This window comes from Pelodiscus sinensis, chromosome 14, assembly GCF_049634645.1.
Source record: "Pelodiscus sinensis isolate JC-2024 chromosome 14, ASM4963464v1, whole genome shotgun sequence".
Classification (NCBI taxonomy): Eukaryota; Metazoa; Chordata; order Testudines; family Trionychidae; genus Pelodiscus; species Pelodiscus sinensis.
Genome location: NC_134724.1, coordinates 43,559,811 through 43,576,272, shown reverse-complemented (window position 1 = coordinate 43,576,272; position 16,462 = coordinate 43,559,811). Strand labels below are relative to the sequence as shown.

General features: G+C 40.8%; 1 protein-coding gene across 11 annotated transcripts in view; it reads right to left on the bottom strand.

Moving 5' to 3' along the window:
• OTUD7A (OTU deubiquitinase 7A) overlaps nucleotides 1-16,462 on the bottom strand; it is a 229,788-nt gene that overhangs the window by 13,830 nt on the left and 199,496 nt on the right. For all 11 annotated transcript variants that reach the window (XM_075897702.1, XM_075897704.1, XM_075897703.1 and 8 more), the window contains one exon: nucleotides 14,048-14,197. In XM_075897702.1, coding sequence (XP_075753817.1) covers nucleotides 14,048-14,197 — 150 coding nt within the window. The remainder of the gene's footprint in view (nucleotides 1-14,047; nucleotides 14,198-16,462) is intronic.

Genomic DNA, 16,462 nt, shown 5'->3' with positions numbered 1-16,462 from the left:
GATTGAAGTCACTTGGATTTCATCTGTATATATTAATGGAATTTTACTTATATGTCAAAGCTCCAGATGTGATCTGGCGAGACTATAAAGTCCAAGTAAAACAAAATCAGCCAAATCTATGTTCTCTCCCAAGCTCTCAGATCACATGATCAATGCTATTCAGATAGGGAGACTAAATCTTCATTACTGCCTGTAATTACATTTAAAAAAAAAAAAAAAAATCTCAATTCTTAACAGAGGTCGATGGCCACAAATTCTCTATTTTCCATAGGACTATGAACAAGTTTCATGTTTTACTTTGATATCTATTAGTTACACTGCATATTTAGGGATAATTCAACGGGCTGAATCTGGCCTTGGGAAGATTACCTCAGACAGGGAGTTCCTGCCACGATATGGTGTGTCACTGTGGCTATCATGCACTCCCTGCCCTAGCTGCCAGCAATGTAGAGACAACAGGTGCTTTCACCTGATTCCTGATAGTGAGAGGAAGGGGAAAAAAGACCAAGTAGCATCGTAGTACATGTGGCTGTAGCTCCCCTCCCCCCACTCCCCAAATGGTGCCTTTAAGTATGGCAAGGAAAAAGTGGGTATGAGCAGAACATCTTTCTGTCCATCTAATTCCTGGAAGCTGCATATAAAACACTAGAGCTGAGATTGCTGTACTAGTTGTCAGCAACCAGGCTAGAGCCTGAACGGTGTAGCATCCTCTCCCCCTCTCTTGGATTTATGCCAAATGTTGCTTGGCTGAACCACATGTGAACTTGCACTAATATGCAATAAAAAACTAGGTCCCAATACATATTATTTTGTTACAACAGCTCCTGTGATTAGCCTATTGATTGAATTCAAGTGAATCAGTCTAGGGCATAAGAAAGTTCCCTGAGAAGTTTCTCACATTAAAAAACTATACAAGTGAAACCAAGATTTAAGTTCTATTGATGCCCATAGTGATCTTCAACAGCTTTCAGTTATCCCGCACCTTTTGTACGCAAATACAATTACATGGAGCAGCTCTGAACATAAGAAAAACCATGCGGGGTCAGACCAAAGGTCCATTTAGCCCAATATTTTGTCTTCTGACTGTAGCCAATGCCTGGTGCCTTAGAGGGAATGAACAGAACAGATAATCATCAAGTGATCCATTCCCCAGCTTCTGACAAACAGAAGCTAGGAACACAATTCCTGCCCTCCCTGGCTAATACCCATTGATGGACCTATCCTCCATGAAAGTATCTAGCTCTTTTTTAATACTGTTATGGTCTTGGACTTCATAACATCCTCTGGCAAGGAGTTTTACAGGTTGACTATGTGTTGTGTGAAGAAGTACTTCTTTTTGTTTGTTTTAAACTGGCTACCAATTAATTTCATTTGGTGACCCCTTGGTTCTTGTATTATGGGAATGAGTAAATAACTCATCTTTATTCACTTTCCCAACACCAGTGATAATTTCCAACACCAGTGATAAACCTCAATAACATCCCCCTTAGCCATCTTTCCCAAGCTGAAAAGGCCCAGGGTATGTCTACACAACAGAGCTTTTTTTTCCCGGAAAAACGGTTTTTCCGAAAAACGTCAATTAACTCCACACCGCAATCACATTCTTTTGAAAAAAATCAAAAGGAGGGGTTTTTCCGACATTGGTAAACTTCTTTCTACAAGCATGTGTGGATGGGGAAGAGGGAGTTCTTTCGCAAGAAGAGGAAAGAGGAAAAAGCACAGGTGCCCTGGTGGCCATTCCGCCTATAGCAACTAATCATGGCTTAGATGCAAGATATAGCATCCACACTGAATGGATGCTATCTTTCGAAAAAGCATATCGCTTTTTCGATGTGCTTTCGCAGAATGGATGCTCTCTTTTAGAAGTTTTTTTGCAAGATCTCTTCCGGAAAAGCTTCTTCCGAAAGAAGCATCTAGTCTAGACATAGCCCAAGTCTCCTCATATGGCAGCTATTCCATACCCCTAATCATTTTTTGCCCTTTTCCAAACTTTTTCCAATGTCAAGATATCTTTTTTGAGATGAGGTGACCACATCAGGATGTGGGCATACCATGGATTTATACAGAGGTAATAAGATATTCTCTGTCTTATTCTCTTTTTTAAAATGATTTTTAAAAAAATCAATAGATTCTATTTTAAAAAAAATAGAATTTTGCTTTTTTGACTGCGGAAGCACATTGAGTGTATGTTTTCAGAAAACCATCCACAATTATTCTAAGAACTCTCTCTTGAGTGGTAATGGTACTCATCATTTTATTTGTATAGTTGGAATTATATCTTCCAATATGCATTACTTTGCATTTAGTAAAATTAAATGTCATCTGCTGTCCAGTCACCTCGTTTTGTGAGATCCTTTTGAAGCTCTTCATAGTCTCCTTTGGACTTGAGCAGTATCATTTACAAATGTTGACACTTCACTGTTTACCCCTTTATCCAGATCTTTTATGGATATGTTGAATGGAACTGATCCCAGCAGGGACCCTTAGGGGACACGACTAATTACCTCTCTCCATGTTGAAAGCTAACCATTTATTCTGCCCCTTTGTTTCTTATTTTTTTAAGCAGTTATCAGTCCATGAGAGGACGTCCCCTCTTATCCTATGAGATCTTACTTTGCTTAAGAGCCTTTGATGAGTGACTTTGTCAAAGGGTTTCTGGAAATCTAAGTACACTATATCTAGTGGATTCCTGCTTGTTCACATGACTGTTGACTCCTTTGAAAGCATTCTAGTAGACTGGTGATTCTATGTTGATTTTTCTCCAGCAAGTTATATTCATCTATTTTTCTCCAGCAAATTATGTTAATTATGGACCTAACAACTCTGTTCTTTACTATAGTTTCAGCCAACCAATTTGCTCAATACTGAAGTCAGAACTTACTGGCCTATAATTACAAGGATCTAAAGCACTTTTTAAAAACTGTCATCGTGTTAGCTATCCTCCAGTCATTTGGTACAGAAGATGATTTAAAGGATATGTTACAAACCACAGTTAAGGACTGCCACCGGGTCCTAGTGACTTACTGCTGTTTAGTTTATCCATTTGTTCCAAAACCTCCTCTAATGACACCTCAATCTGGGACAATTCCTTAGATTTGTCACCTAAAAGGAATGGCTCAGATTTGTCACCTAAAAGGAATTTCCTCAGTTGTGAAGACTGATGCAAAGAATTCATTTAGTTTCTCCACTATGACCTTACTATCCTTGAGTGCCTTTTAATATCTCCATCATCCAGTGGTTGTTTCGCAGGCTTCCTGCTTCTCATGTACTTTAAAAAATTGATATCACTTTTTGAGATTATTTCTTAAAAGAGCATTTTATATAATAACTTGTACCAACATTTTTATCATTCAAGATTATATTCACCACCACTAAGGGAAATATGTTGCATAATCAGGGCTCGACAAATGCACTCACCCGTGGTGAGTAGATTTTACCAGCTGGAGAGTGCAGGGGCGAACTGGCCCGGTGGGCCGTTGTGACGGGCTGGCCGAAGCCTGCACTACAGGAGGTGCAGTCCCATCCAATCCGCCAGCCGGCGGAGGAGCAGAGCACTGCCGGGGAGCGGGAACCGCGGCGATACTCAGCACCCGGCTGCCCGCGTGCCGCTGGCGTGACGTGTCCCCGCCGATTGTAAAGGGCCGCGGCAGCTTGGCTCTGGCCGCATGTCCCCGGCAGCTGGCTGCGGCGTGCTGCGGAGCCAGGCCTTGCTCCACCGGCTCCAGTCCTGCCACGGCCCCAGACCCTCCCTGCTGACCGCCCGGCTCGCTGCACCCGCCCCACGCGGCTCCTGCTGCCCATTCTCCACGCCGCCCCTGCACCCCGCATTCCCTGCTCTCCCTCTGGCTCTGCACCGCCCTTGCACCCCGCTCCCCCCCCAGCTCTCTGCTGCCCGTTCCCTGCACTGCCTCTAGACCCTGCTCCCTCTGCCCCTCCCGTTCCCCGCGCCTCCACCGCACTCTGCTCCCCCCGATCCCTGCATCCCTCTGCCTCTGTGGCTCCTGTTCCCCGCGCCATCCCTGCCCCCCCCCCACTGTTCCCTGCACCCGTCTGGCTCTGTGCTGTCCCTGCACCCTGTTTCCCCTGTGGGTTGGGAGTGAGGGGTGCTTATCCATAAGGAGGGGCTGGACAGGGCAGGGAAAAGGCTGCTGTGACCCAGCCACAGTGAAAGGGGGAGTTCACTTGAAGCGTCTTTGCCTTTATGGAAAGATATTTATTTATAAGATATTTATTAATAACCTGGGTGATATTTATTAAGAACGTATTAGTAATTACTGTTCTTAGTCTTATTAGGAATTTATGCCATTAAAAACACTTATGGGGGGGGGGAGGGTGGCAAGTCCCTTTTTTGTCTGGCGAATAGAGTTTTCCATAATTTGTCGAGCCCTGTGCATAATAATTAAAAAGAAAATATTTTGGTAATGCACAAAAATAACAGAAATATGCAATAGCTTGTAATAGCAGCAATATGTCACTAGGTGGCATTAAAGGGTTTAATTTACCAAGTACTGTAATTAGCACATAGCAAATGGAAGTAGCACTCATCACCCTGCTGAGATGGGTGGATGTCATGGTGCTGAAGAACTCAGGAGGAGAGTAAGCCTGCTTGCAAAATTCAGTCAGGTGAGCTATGGCTATTAGCCAGGATGGATAGGAATAGAGTCACTAGTCTGTTTGTCAGAGGCTGGAAATGGGTGACAGGAGAGGGATCACTTGGTGATTCCCTGTTCTGTTCACTTCCTCAGGGGCATCTGACATTGGCCACTGTCGAAAACAGGATTCTGGACTAGATGGACTTCTGGTCTGACTCAGTGTGGTCGTTATGTTCTTATATTGTGTTCTTACGTTCTTATGAAAAGTACATGCTAGGGTTTTTCTCCCATCAATTTTTAAACTGCAATTTTGAGGAGCCACCATGAGGCACTACAGTAAAAACATTTTGTGGATCACATGCATGAGGTGTTATAACTGTTAATCACATGCATGAGGTGTTATAACTGCACAGTGGCATTGCTCAGTAATATTCACATAGTCCAACATATACAACTGTACTCCCAGTCCTGCCGGATAACAATTATGCTACAAACCTTCAGAGATCCCCTTCAGAAGTGCAAAGATCAGAATGTGTTACAGATATGCTTCCTAACATGACTGAGTTTGTTGTCCAGCCAGTGCTCACTCTGCAAGCAACGACAGAGTAACAAAAACCAGGCCACAATGTGCTTCTAGTTTGTGGATAATCTGATTCTGCTTCTCTATTTTTAGGATCCTAACAATGGCCTCTGAGAGTTAGACCGCTCACTCTCTCTCTAGTACAATTACTGCCCATGTCTTGTCCATGGGAGGCTGACGGGAAAAGTGTACAAGAGCAGAGCTTCCAAACAAGCACAATGAGCTTTCTTCATTAAAACAATGGTCTCCAGTTGAACCAATGAACTTTTTGCTGATTAGCTACAATGTTTAACATCATGTATGAGATCAAATCAAAGAAAGAAAACAGAACTTAGATGGAGGTATGTATTAACAGTCAGGAAACTGCACCACAACTGGTAATGTCGACAACATCTGTTTAAGTAAATAACTGACTAATACACAGTGGGCCTCCTGCAAACCGCTGTAAGAAATGTTAACGTTAAAAATATATTCAGAAGTTGCAACTCTCTTTGAGATATAAGACATTGTATGAATATACTTTACAGACGTCTTTGCAGAACTTTTGTCGAGGTTTTTCAGATGATAGCTGAGGTGTGTTTAAGGAAATGGTTCCTTTCTTAAAAGAATTCTCATGGGGGTTGTTGGCTACCAGTTGTTATTGTTGGTGAGATGCAAGACAGCTGCCATGTCCGTTATGCACAATTCATTTCCCTGCAAAGGCCAAACTGGTTGCCAGGCTCCTACCTGACGAATCCATGAAACACAAGCCATTGGAGGACAGGTGTTCAATGGAGGAGAAAAAAGAAATCAAAGATAGGTGCCACTTAAGGCTGACTAGTTTTACTCAACTGATACACCTGATGTTTAGATTCCGTTTTTTTCTTTTCTGTACCATGTTTATAGCCACTGCCCTCTAATACCATTTCTTCAATAACACACTGTCCCCTTTGGTACAACCTCATCCAAACACCTATGCGAGAGGACCTGACTGGGTGTTCAAGGCTTGGATGAAGATGTCCAAAGATGATGTGTTATAAAAGTTTCCTTCCTCCCTCTCTAGCTGCAAACTTGCATTTTTTCTGTAGCATGATTTTTTTTCAGGCAGAACCCTTTAGAGACTTGAAAAACAACAAATGGTCTGGTAGCACTTTACAGACTAACAAAACATGTAGACCCGTCATCTGAAGAAGTGGTCTGTGCCCACGAAAGCCCATGATCCCATCTACATGTTTTGTTAGTCTGTAAAGTGCTACCAGACCATTTGTTGTTTTTCAAGTTCATCCTGAGCAGACTAACTTGGCTACTCCCTGAAGCTTTAGACTTGAAAAGCCAACAGGGTTTGCTGTTGTTGTGTAACAGGGGCATATGCCCTCCTTTGGGGGTTTAAAACAGCTTTGTCAGTGAATGAGAAACAGTGTCTGGGATTCAAATTCATTTTTCCTGCTTGGCAGCATATATCACTTAAAGAGCACCAAGCCAACCTAATAACTCTCCCTGTTTCCTTAGTAAATACGTTTCCCTCCAACACAATTGGCTCAAACACAGGTCTGAGCTCAGCTGATTTCTACCTCATTTGATATGTTTTTGATTAGCTGTGATTTTGATTTGAAAGAAGAACTAGAAGCTTAATTGGATATGATTTATTCACAGCAGGCTAGAGCTACAACTTTGATTTTATGCACAAAAAATCCAGAATTATGCATCTTTTCTCCAGTGATGGTACTCGGGTGCAGCAGGCTGCAAGAATACAGTTGGAAAATATTCATTTTGTATCAAATGGTTACACACACTTAACTCAGCTCTCCAACATGGCGAGTTTGAAAGGAAGAGGAATTCTTAAAAAAAAAATAGGTAAGAGCTCTTCCTCTACAGATATTTTCTGTAAGAAGAGTGTGATCTTTGAAAACTACCAAGACCAGTGTTAAAATGCACCATATTAACAGCAACTTTAAACATGCTCCTTTTTTGAAATAAAATATTAAAAAACTTAGACTGAAATTTTCAAAACTGCCTAAATAAACCAAATATCTGCTATGTATCACTGAAAATCTCAGCCTAAACATGTTTGCTTCCTGAGGGATAATAATTCTAGTGACAATGACTTGCACCTTGGGAGGCTGGACTGGGCCAGTTCTTGTCTACAAGTGAAACATTTAAGCTTTAATGCCAAAACTTCATGTAATACAGGCAGTCCCCGGGTTACGAACAAGATAGGGACTGTAGGTTTGTTCTTAAGTTGAATTTGTATGTAAGTCGGAACTGGTACATATTGTAGGGGAAACTCTAGCCAAACATTTCTCCAGAGCTCAGTTTTATTCTCCCACAGCTCACTTCCCTCAGTCCTTTATTCTCAAGCTGAGGTGTCTGCTGAGAAAAGCTGCTACGCGTCTCCCTGGTGTGTGTGTGTGTGGGGGGTGGGGGGGGGCGCGTTAGCTTCGCGTCTCCCTGGTCTGCTGGGGGGAAGCAGCTAGTGCGGGGTTGCCTCACCCCGTTTGTAAGTAGGGATCCGATGTAAGTTGGACCCATGTAACCCAGGGACTGCCTGTATACTAAAACTTAGATCCTTCTACATTTAAAAATAATATGCTTAGGAACATCGGAATATCCTCTACTTAATATCCCAGAGCTATGAGGCTTTCATCTCTACTCCAATCAACTCATCTCCACACTCACCCTTCACTTCTTGTCACTTATCTAACAATTTATAAATTAGCGTCAACCAAAGCAGACTTAACATTTATTGTGCTTCTTGTATAATTCTTCACTTTTTAGTGCTGCTTTAAAAAAAAAAACAGCTGTAAATGTCAAGGACACATTTCCAAACTCGGGCAGAATCTCAACATCCATCTCTTTCAGAGCAAGTGAAAGAAGAGTGTGTGTTGGGGAGGAGGGGGAGATAGGGTGAAGGAGGAGCAGGCTTGGAGACAGAGGAACAGGAAAAGGGGAAGGAATGAAATAGCAGAAAGGCAAATGACAGTGTCTTTCTTTTTTTAATTTTATACATATTCAGTGGAGCCTCCACAGAGGTGATTACACTAATCAGTGAGATGCAGCTGTCTACAGGAGCGCTCATCCTTGAGAATTAGCCAAATCTGAGAGTAGTAACAAAACTGCATAGAATCAATGCAGCAGAACTAAATTATGTATAAGAGAAATTTCAGAAAGGCTATATTTTTCTAGCAAATCAGCAGTGACTATAATGTGACAGTTTAATCTGTAATATTTTTAAGATGATTATGACTGAAATGTGCATTTGTTAAGAAAACAGCATTAAAACCTTTATAGATTTGACACCTTTGCTCTTAAAGCATATATGCCTTTGCCAAGGCCAGGCCGAAACATGATTTTGGAAGATTGGTGTTTTCCCCCCCCCCCCCCTCTTTCTTTTGTTAAGGGATCATTAGTGAATAAATACAATTGCAGAGTTTCCAAAAACAAAACAAACACAATTATCGCTAGCATGCTAATGTGAAAAACAACTGCAAATCAATTTAAATAAACTCAACTGTCCACTCTTCTGGTTTCCCCAACATTTCACAGACCCTGTCAATAAATTAACACTAATCTTTCTAAACTAATTTAAGAATTTGTGGGGTGTAAGCACATGCAATGACAGGATCTATTTACTTCATAGTGTCTCCTTGTAACATTTAAATCAAAGGATGCTTTGAGCTTTGTTGGGAATAGAGCCATTACATTTATCCATTTACAGGAAATCTGTCTTTTTAAAAAGAGTTACTGTGCCTTTGAACTGACAAATTCATGAATAAAGGCTTTTAGGAATAATCAGCTAAACACCCATGATTAAAAGAATTTCAATGTGACAGTTGCTTATTTCACAGTAACGGGCTAGAAATCAAGAGACCCATTTTTAGTTGTCTGTTCCTGACTCTCCCCAGAAAAGTATCTTCAAACAACTTGAAATCGGTTTGATAAAGGGAAGGAATCAGCTTCAGATGGAAGTCTATCATCCTTGTGCTACAAAATTACTAGGACTTTCACATTCTAATAAAAATGAAAAAAAAAAAAAAAAAAAACGCCACCAGTGTTTGGCTTCACAGATGTGGTGTGGGTATCATCTGTTATTATTGTCTCTCATCCTAACACAAAATATTATTGTGTGAAGATCAAAAGAGGAAGGCGAAAGAGTCCTGCCAGCTACCTCTAAAGTTAGTCATCAGAGCCTTAAAATCCTCCATCTGCTCTGTGAGGTCCCTAGGTGAACCATCTTAAGGGGTGAATAACACAGCTCATTCCCCCAGATGGATGGTATTTTGCCTTCTTGAGAACAATAGTTATCACCATTATAAACAGACTTTTGTAGTTGTTACCCTGGGTAGATTCTTCATGAAACTAATAATATTTGCCAGACTATGTTTTTTATTCACAATTTAAATATTATTTATAAACTACTATTTATTCTACCAGCAGAGATTCAATGTTTGTTTTTCTGATCGTTGACCTGCCTAGTTAGAAGTACTTACCAGCTCCGATAAAGAATAAAAAAGAGGGAGGTGGTTGTAATGAAATAGTCCCCCTGCCCATCCAGGAGGACTATAAATATTTAAGAGGGCCATTATAAGACAAAAGCCTTGTTTATTACCCCATCTACCCTTGGAGGAGTACAAGCAGAAGGTGTTTTCCCATCCCTTTGAATGCTGGAAGAGGAAAATAAAAACAGATGATATGAAGATTTTTTCATCTCTTTGCTATTTGAACTGTCACTAGGCGGGGAAACCAAACTGAGGCTAGAGATCCTGGGAGTTACGTCTGGGGCCAGCCCTAAAAGGCACTTTGAATTGACAGATCACTACAATTGTCATTCTTAGGAATTATATTGCAATGCATTTGTATGTATACGGGGGGGGGGGGGGGGGGCACAGACATGCTGGGCCCCTGGGCAAGGTTCAGTGGGTGGCCCCACACTCAGAGAATGGGCGTGGCCTAGAGCAGGAAGGGGAGGGCTGGGACAGCCACTCCTCAGTGCTACCCAAAGTAGGCCATGTTGGATTCGCTCCCCCAGCCCTCAGAATTTACCGGAGCACATCACGTGGTGGTTCGACAGCAATTTGAAGGGCCTGGGCTCTGGTTGCTGCTGTGGGAGCCCTAAACCCTTTTGATTCACTGGGCGCTGGGGTCACTGCCCCTTTCCCACCCCATCAGCAGGTCTGCATGGACATACTTGCTTTCACCCACCTGAAAATAACACATTTCTTTTTCCTAATTAATAATCCTTTAGAATTTATTAATAAACATTAGAGAGTTTATTACAGGATGGGCTATAGCAGTTGCCTTTGGAGTCAGATCTAGGGTAAATGACTGGTCTTTTTGAACTGGAAGCAACCTGAAAATGGTGTGATTTTTGGTGTGAATGACCATTTATTACTAAGTTCAGTCTGTCTTGGTGGTAAGATAGGCTGGAGAGTCTAAGAGACTGTCTGTGACTCCCTGGTGAGACTGGCATAGTGATCCGGGAGGTCACATTTGCTACTGGCGTGATGAAATCTAATTATAGAACACTCCTTCAGAATGGGGTGTCTGCCTGAGATAGGCATTCAAGGTCACGAGCCACTCTAGACAGTTTAGCAATCAACTTTGAGGAGAACTGCATCTTGCATAATTAAATGGAACCTAACAAACACTGTGAAGGATCAGATGGAGTGAGGTCTGAAATGAATGCTGCAGTTGTAATGCTAAGAGAATACCTTTGTACATGTCATTTGGAAATGGTAACGAATGCTGATGGTGGCAAACTAGTTCAATGTTCAATGTCTAGAAACAATTATCTGGAGAACTGGAACTTGATATTTTCAGAAGAGTTGATTTCATATCGAAGTTTTATAACTTCCGTAACATTGTTGTTATTTGGCACATGGTGTGTGAAGGAAGCTAGAATTGTTTAATGTTTATCTACAATTTTTTCCTATTCATGGTAGCATATTGTAGTTTCCACAACCATTCCCCTCAAAGGGTATTTCTATATTAGCCTCCTAGTTCGATCTAGGGAGGCTAATGAGGATGACCGAAATTGCAAATGAAGCGCAGGATTTAAATATCCCACACTTCATTAGCTGGTTGCCATTTTAGAAGTTGACTAGCCCAAAGTAACTGCCCGCGTCTACATGTGGCAGTGAAACGGGATTCAGAATTAAAGCCCTAAATCGAATTAGCTGGTAAACCTCATTCCAGGAAGAACAACAGCTAATTCGATTTAGGGCTTTAATTCGGAATCCCATTTCACTGCCACATGTAGACGCGGGCAGTTACTTCAGGCTAGTCAATTTCTAAAATGGTGACCAGCCGGGAACATGCTAATGAAGAGCGGGATATTTAAATTTCGGTCATCCTCATTAGCCTCCCTAGATTGAACTAGGGGGCTAGTGTAGACATACCCAAATATTCCATTAGAAATTCTCAAGGTACGTATGCGTCCAAGGGGTTATAACTTTTCGTAGATATGATTTTTGTGATTAGATGCACATTAACAGTAATTACACAAGCCTATTAACAATTATCTACATAAATGTTCCTTGCACACATACGTGCTATGATTATATGCAAAAGCACAGTAATTATGGTCACATACGCACACAGCTTGCACAAGTATGCAAATGTGAAATGGTGTTCAAATGCAAAATAACTCATTTTATATAAATTAGCAAAATTAAAACTGACACCTTTTTCCAGGGAAAGGGATATAACTAAGTTGCTTGACGACATGTATTTTGTTCATGTAGACATATGAAACATCTGCACATACGCGTAAGTCCAGTGTCACAGATCATAAGCCAATTTCCCTCTGGCTTTAATAATAAGAACTTTTCTGTTGACAAACTGCACTTTTTCTTCAGATTATGTGGCATTCTCCAAAAGTGTTAACAAGAGGTACTGGCTATTACTGCTGGCTTTGGATTGGGAGTGTGGACCACACCAAAGTGTGTGCTGGACCATCATTTCAACCCTTCCTTGCTAGAGGACTGTTGTAGTCCCTGGGATTGGGACTGTCATCCAGAAAAGGTAGAACAGGGAGGAAGCAGGCCTCTTTTTGTTCCACTTCTCAGCATCCTACAACTCCTGCCCTCCCTTTCATTTCCTTTATGTTACTGATTGCATGCAGTATCAGTTTCCATCAGCAGAAATGTCTGCACTGGCTGAATGAGCTTGAGTTTTGTGTTCCATGTAACTGACGGCTTGTTTCACAGGATTACATATTTTGGTATGTTGTCCTTGCAGCTGGGGTTAGATTCCTGTCACAGGGGGTCTGTGGGGAGAGGGTCAGGATGGGATAATAGTCTCTCTCTCAGGCTACGTCTATAATACAGGCTTCTTGCGCAAGACGCTTTTTTCGGAAGAGATCTTCTGAAAAAACTACTTGTGCAAGAGAGTGTCCACACTGCAAAAGTGCAGATTGCCTGGACGCTATCTTGCACGTAAGCAGTGATTACTAAGGACAGAATGGCCACCAGGACACCTGTGCTTTTTTCCTCTTCCCTCTTCTTCTGAAAAAACTGCCTCTTCCCCGTCCACACATGCCTTTTTGTGAAAGAGCTCTTTCACAAAAAGGCATTCTTCTTGGTAGAATGAGGATTACCAATTGCACAAAAAGCCTTCTGTTCTTTCGATTTACTGTTGAAAGAACGCGCTTGCAGTGTGGACGTAACTCAAGTTTTGTCGGAAAAATGGCCGTTTTTCCAACAAACCTCTGTAGCGTACGCATATCCTCAGTTAAGCATTAGCTTTCTCTTAGAACCAAAGTTGAGGGAACTTGTGAGGAGGCCTGAACGCTTGTGAGCTTGGGTGGATTCATTGTGCACCATCATTGCTTTGAACAACTTGGGTCCATTAGGGCCTCAGGCTTAGGCTGTTTGATTAAGTCTGCAACACGTTATGGTGAGCTAGTTAAAGAGCCATGAACATTTAATTGTTGAAACTCTTACTCTGTCCTACTTTTAACTATAACTAGAAGCATATATGGAGTAGAAGGATAACAAACCCTTTGTGCAAATATAGGTGGATTCGCTATTGAGATCTGGTCTCTACATCTCTGAGGTGCTACAATAGGACTAGAAAAGAACTTAAAAATCCAGCTAGTATATAAACATATGGTTAAATGGTTTTTTATACAGTTGCTGTCATTTTTTTTCAGAAGAATCAAAGCATGCAGCAAGCAGAACAAACAAAGGTTTTAACTGATTTTTTTTAAATGAAAAACAAATTGAATACTATACACAAGTCAAGAGATACCTTTCCTTAGGGGTATATCTCAGTCAAGCCGTGTGAGTGCAGCACACAACAAGACCAATGCCAGCTCCAATAAAGAGAAGAATGCAGCCATGGCAGCGGGGACTGGCCTCTAGAATACGTACCCAAGGTTCTAGGCAGGGCTCTACTCAAGAAAATATCCTGCGCCATCACCCGTGCTGCCCTGGCTACTCGGCAATTGTTACCTGAGCTAGCTTTGAACTAGTTAGACCAAAACTAACCTGGTGGGTCGCCATGAGCTGCAATCATATCCATTCATTGCAGTGCAGCTGAAGCCTATGTAAGCTTTGGTAACAAGGACAAAACTCACTTTTCATCTTCAAAACACCTCACTAACCCTAATTAACGAATGCCTCCAGGATCCCTAGTGTAAAAGGCCAGTAGCATTATCTCATTTACACATACGTGTACCAACACAAAGGGATTAAATACACAGTGTTAGAGCAAAGATTAGAACCCAGGCGCTGTTGACTCCAGTCTTGTTCTTAGATGATTGAGATGAGCCCACCCTGTATATTACAGTAAAATCCAATGGGTGAAGTTTATTTTTAGATAGACAAAACCAGCAATTAGCACTTTGCATTCCCCTCCACCACAAAACATTGACTAGATCGGAAATGTCTCAACCTACCTTGTTCTCTCTGTTGATCTTTTTGTTCCATGGACACAAGAGCAGAGAAATGGGCTTGATCATAGGCCAGGACAAGAGGTGAGCAGTGGCATCTGTTAGGTGGAACTTCCAGTGGCAAGTAAATTCCTCCAAATGGGATAGGTGCAAATGCTACAAAGACAGAAGCAAGATTTTTTTTAAATAAACAAGCCAGAAAAATAGGATGGGAAAAGTAAAGGTACCCTGACATTTTTATATTAATAGGCTACATATAAGTTTCAGAAGGCAGTGTTAAATGAGGGGAAAACCTAATTCTTTGATGTTGAAAAGAGTCTAAAGAACAGTTGAAGTTTCATGGTAATATTTTTAAGGAATTATGAATTTAGAAATATTAGGAAATAATTCCATTCTGATCCCAAGGCCTCTCCTCACTGCAATTTTTTATTAGTAAAGAAATATATGTATGATAACAGGATCTTCATGTCTGATGCACATGAGCAGAATTGTATTCCTCTGGAATATTTTTAGTTACAAGTAAAAGCTTTTCATTGATATCAAACACATAGTATTAACTTCTATTTTTTTGACAATGTGGTCTGATTATGTGCTTGGCTACTAGACTTCTTTGCCAAACAGCTTTTCTTTGATTACCGTTGCATATGTATTGCTCATTTACAATTTGTTATGAATACCATCTTTGCAAGGAGAAATAAACACTTGACCTATTCCTTTTTCTTTTGTGTTCGATATTTCATTCAACTATTGTAGGTTATGGAGGATTTTTTTCTAAGCTCTATTTGTATATTGATTTGGCCAGTGTGTTGTTATAATAAACTACTCTTTCTAGTTATTTTTGTTAAAGTGGCTGAGGTTATATAATATACCAGTTAAAGCATTATGATGCAGGAACCTCAATATTTTACAGAGGCTCATATATATACGAGACAGCAACACACGTCATAAGTTGCCTATGACTACAGTTTTCAGAAAAATATTGCATTAAGCAGTGACTATAACACTCTTTTTTGCCCCACAAAACCACTAATCATTTCTTCATGGAAAGGGAAAAAGTTGGTCTCCCGGTCAGAACAACAGACAAGCAGCTAGGAATTCCTGAAATCTAAATCCAACTCTAAGAATCACTCCCTTTGTGACTTTAGAAAAATCATGTAATCTCAGCTGCTGTTTGCCCATTTGTAGAACAATGATTATTAACAACACTTACTTGCTTTACAGCTGGGTAAGAAGAAACAAAGATGAATTAACGTTTCCACAGCACTCTGAAGAGCAAAGTGTTATCTGTGCACTAAAGCTAGTTGCTAGGCCTGCCCCAGTTAAACTCATACTTTAAACACATGTTTTACATGAGTAACAAAAGTTTTGGTAAAAAGTATGGAAAAGTCTGCACCGGGAAAAATATTTGTATGTGATGATCTATTTAACTGTGAATTATTCACTAGAAATTTTAGGCAGGGATGCTAGCACTGCCTATTAATAAGATTAAACTGACACTTTGCATGGTAAGAGCTTGTTTTGGTTGGCTATAAGTTTGCCAAAATATTTGGGCAGAAATGTTACATGCCGGTTAACTCTCAGGCTGATATTTGATAATTTTTAGCCAAAATGGTTCAGAAATTTCCAAGAATGAGGATAGGGAAAATATATATTGTTTTAACCAAGTTTATACATCTTTGAAAAAAATTTGCAATTCTTGCTTGAACATTATAAACCCCTCCCCGCCTCACCAGTTCTTGTCCACATAGAGCCTGCTACTGCTATCACTTACACTGTCAACTAAAGTGGGATGCCGTTCTTCCTGAAAAGTAATAGGTGTAACGGCACTGCGCAAGAGGATTTCTCTTGCGCAAGAAGGGGCAGAGTAGATGCTCCTTCTTGTGCAAGAGCCTCTTCTGAAAAAAATGGTGGCTCATTAGGTATGCAAATGAGGCTCGGCGATATTCCACGCTTTGCCTCATTTGCATATTACTCGTGCAAGAAGCCGCGAGTGTAGACATAGCCAAGGTGTTTTAGAGGTTCTCAGAGAAAAGGTCTCTAGAATTTTATTTTTTAATGTGGACAAACAATATACACCACCCAGCTTCGTTCTCAGAAACAGCTGAACAAATGTAACTGAACTTTTCTAAAAGAATTCACCCTACTATGGCAAACACACAGAATGGAAAATTTTAGTCCAACTGGTTACAGTTTGGTAAAGTTATAAGCAACAGTGAACAGGAGCTTGTAAGTGGGAATTTTGGGACACCATCAAAAATAAATACATATAAAGACCTACCAAGGATAACATATGCAAAAACATGGAGAAAATTAGGACTCTTTTGGGAACTGAGCAAATTATTCATAGTGAATAGTTTATTGGATAAACTTCAGGGTTTTTTATGCAGACTGAACTTTATAAATGTGTGCATTACTTTAAAT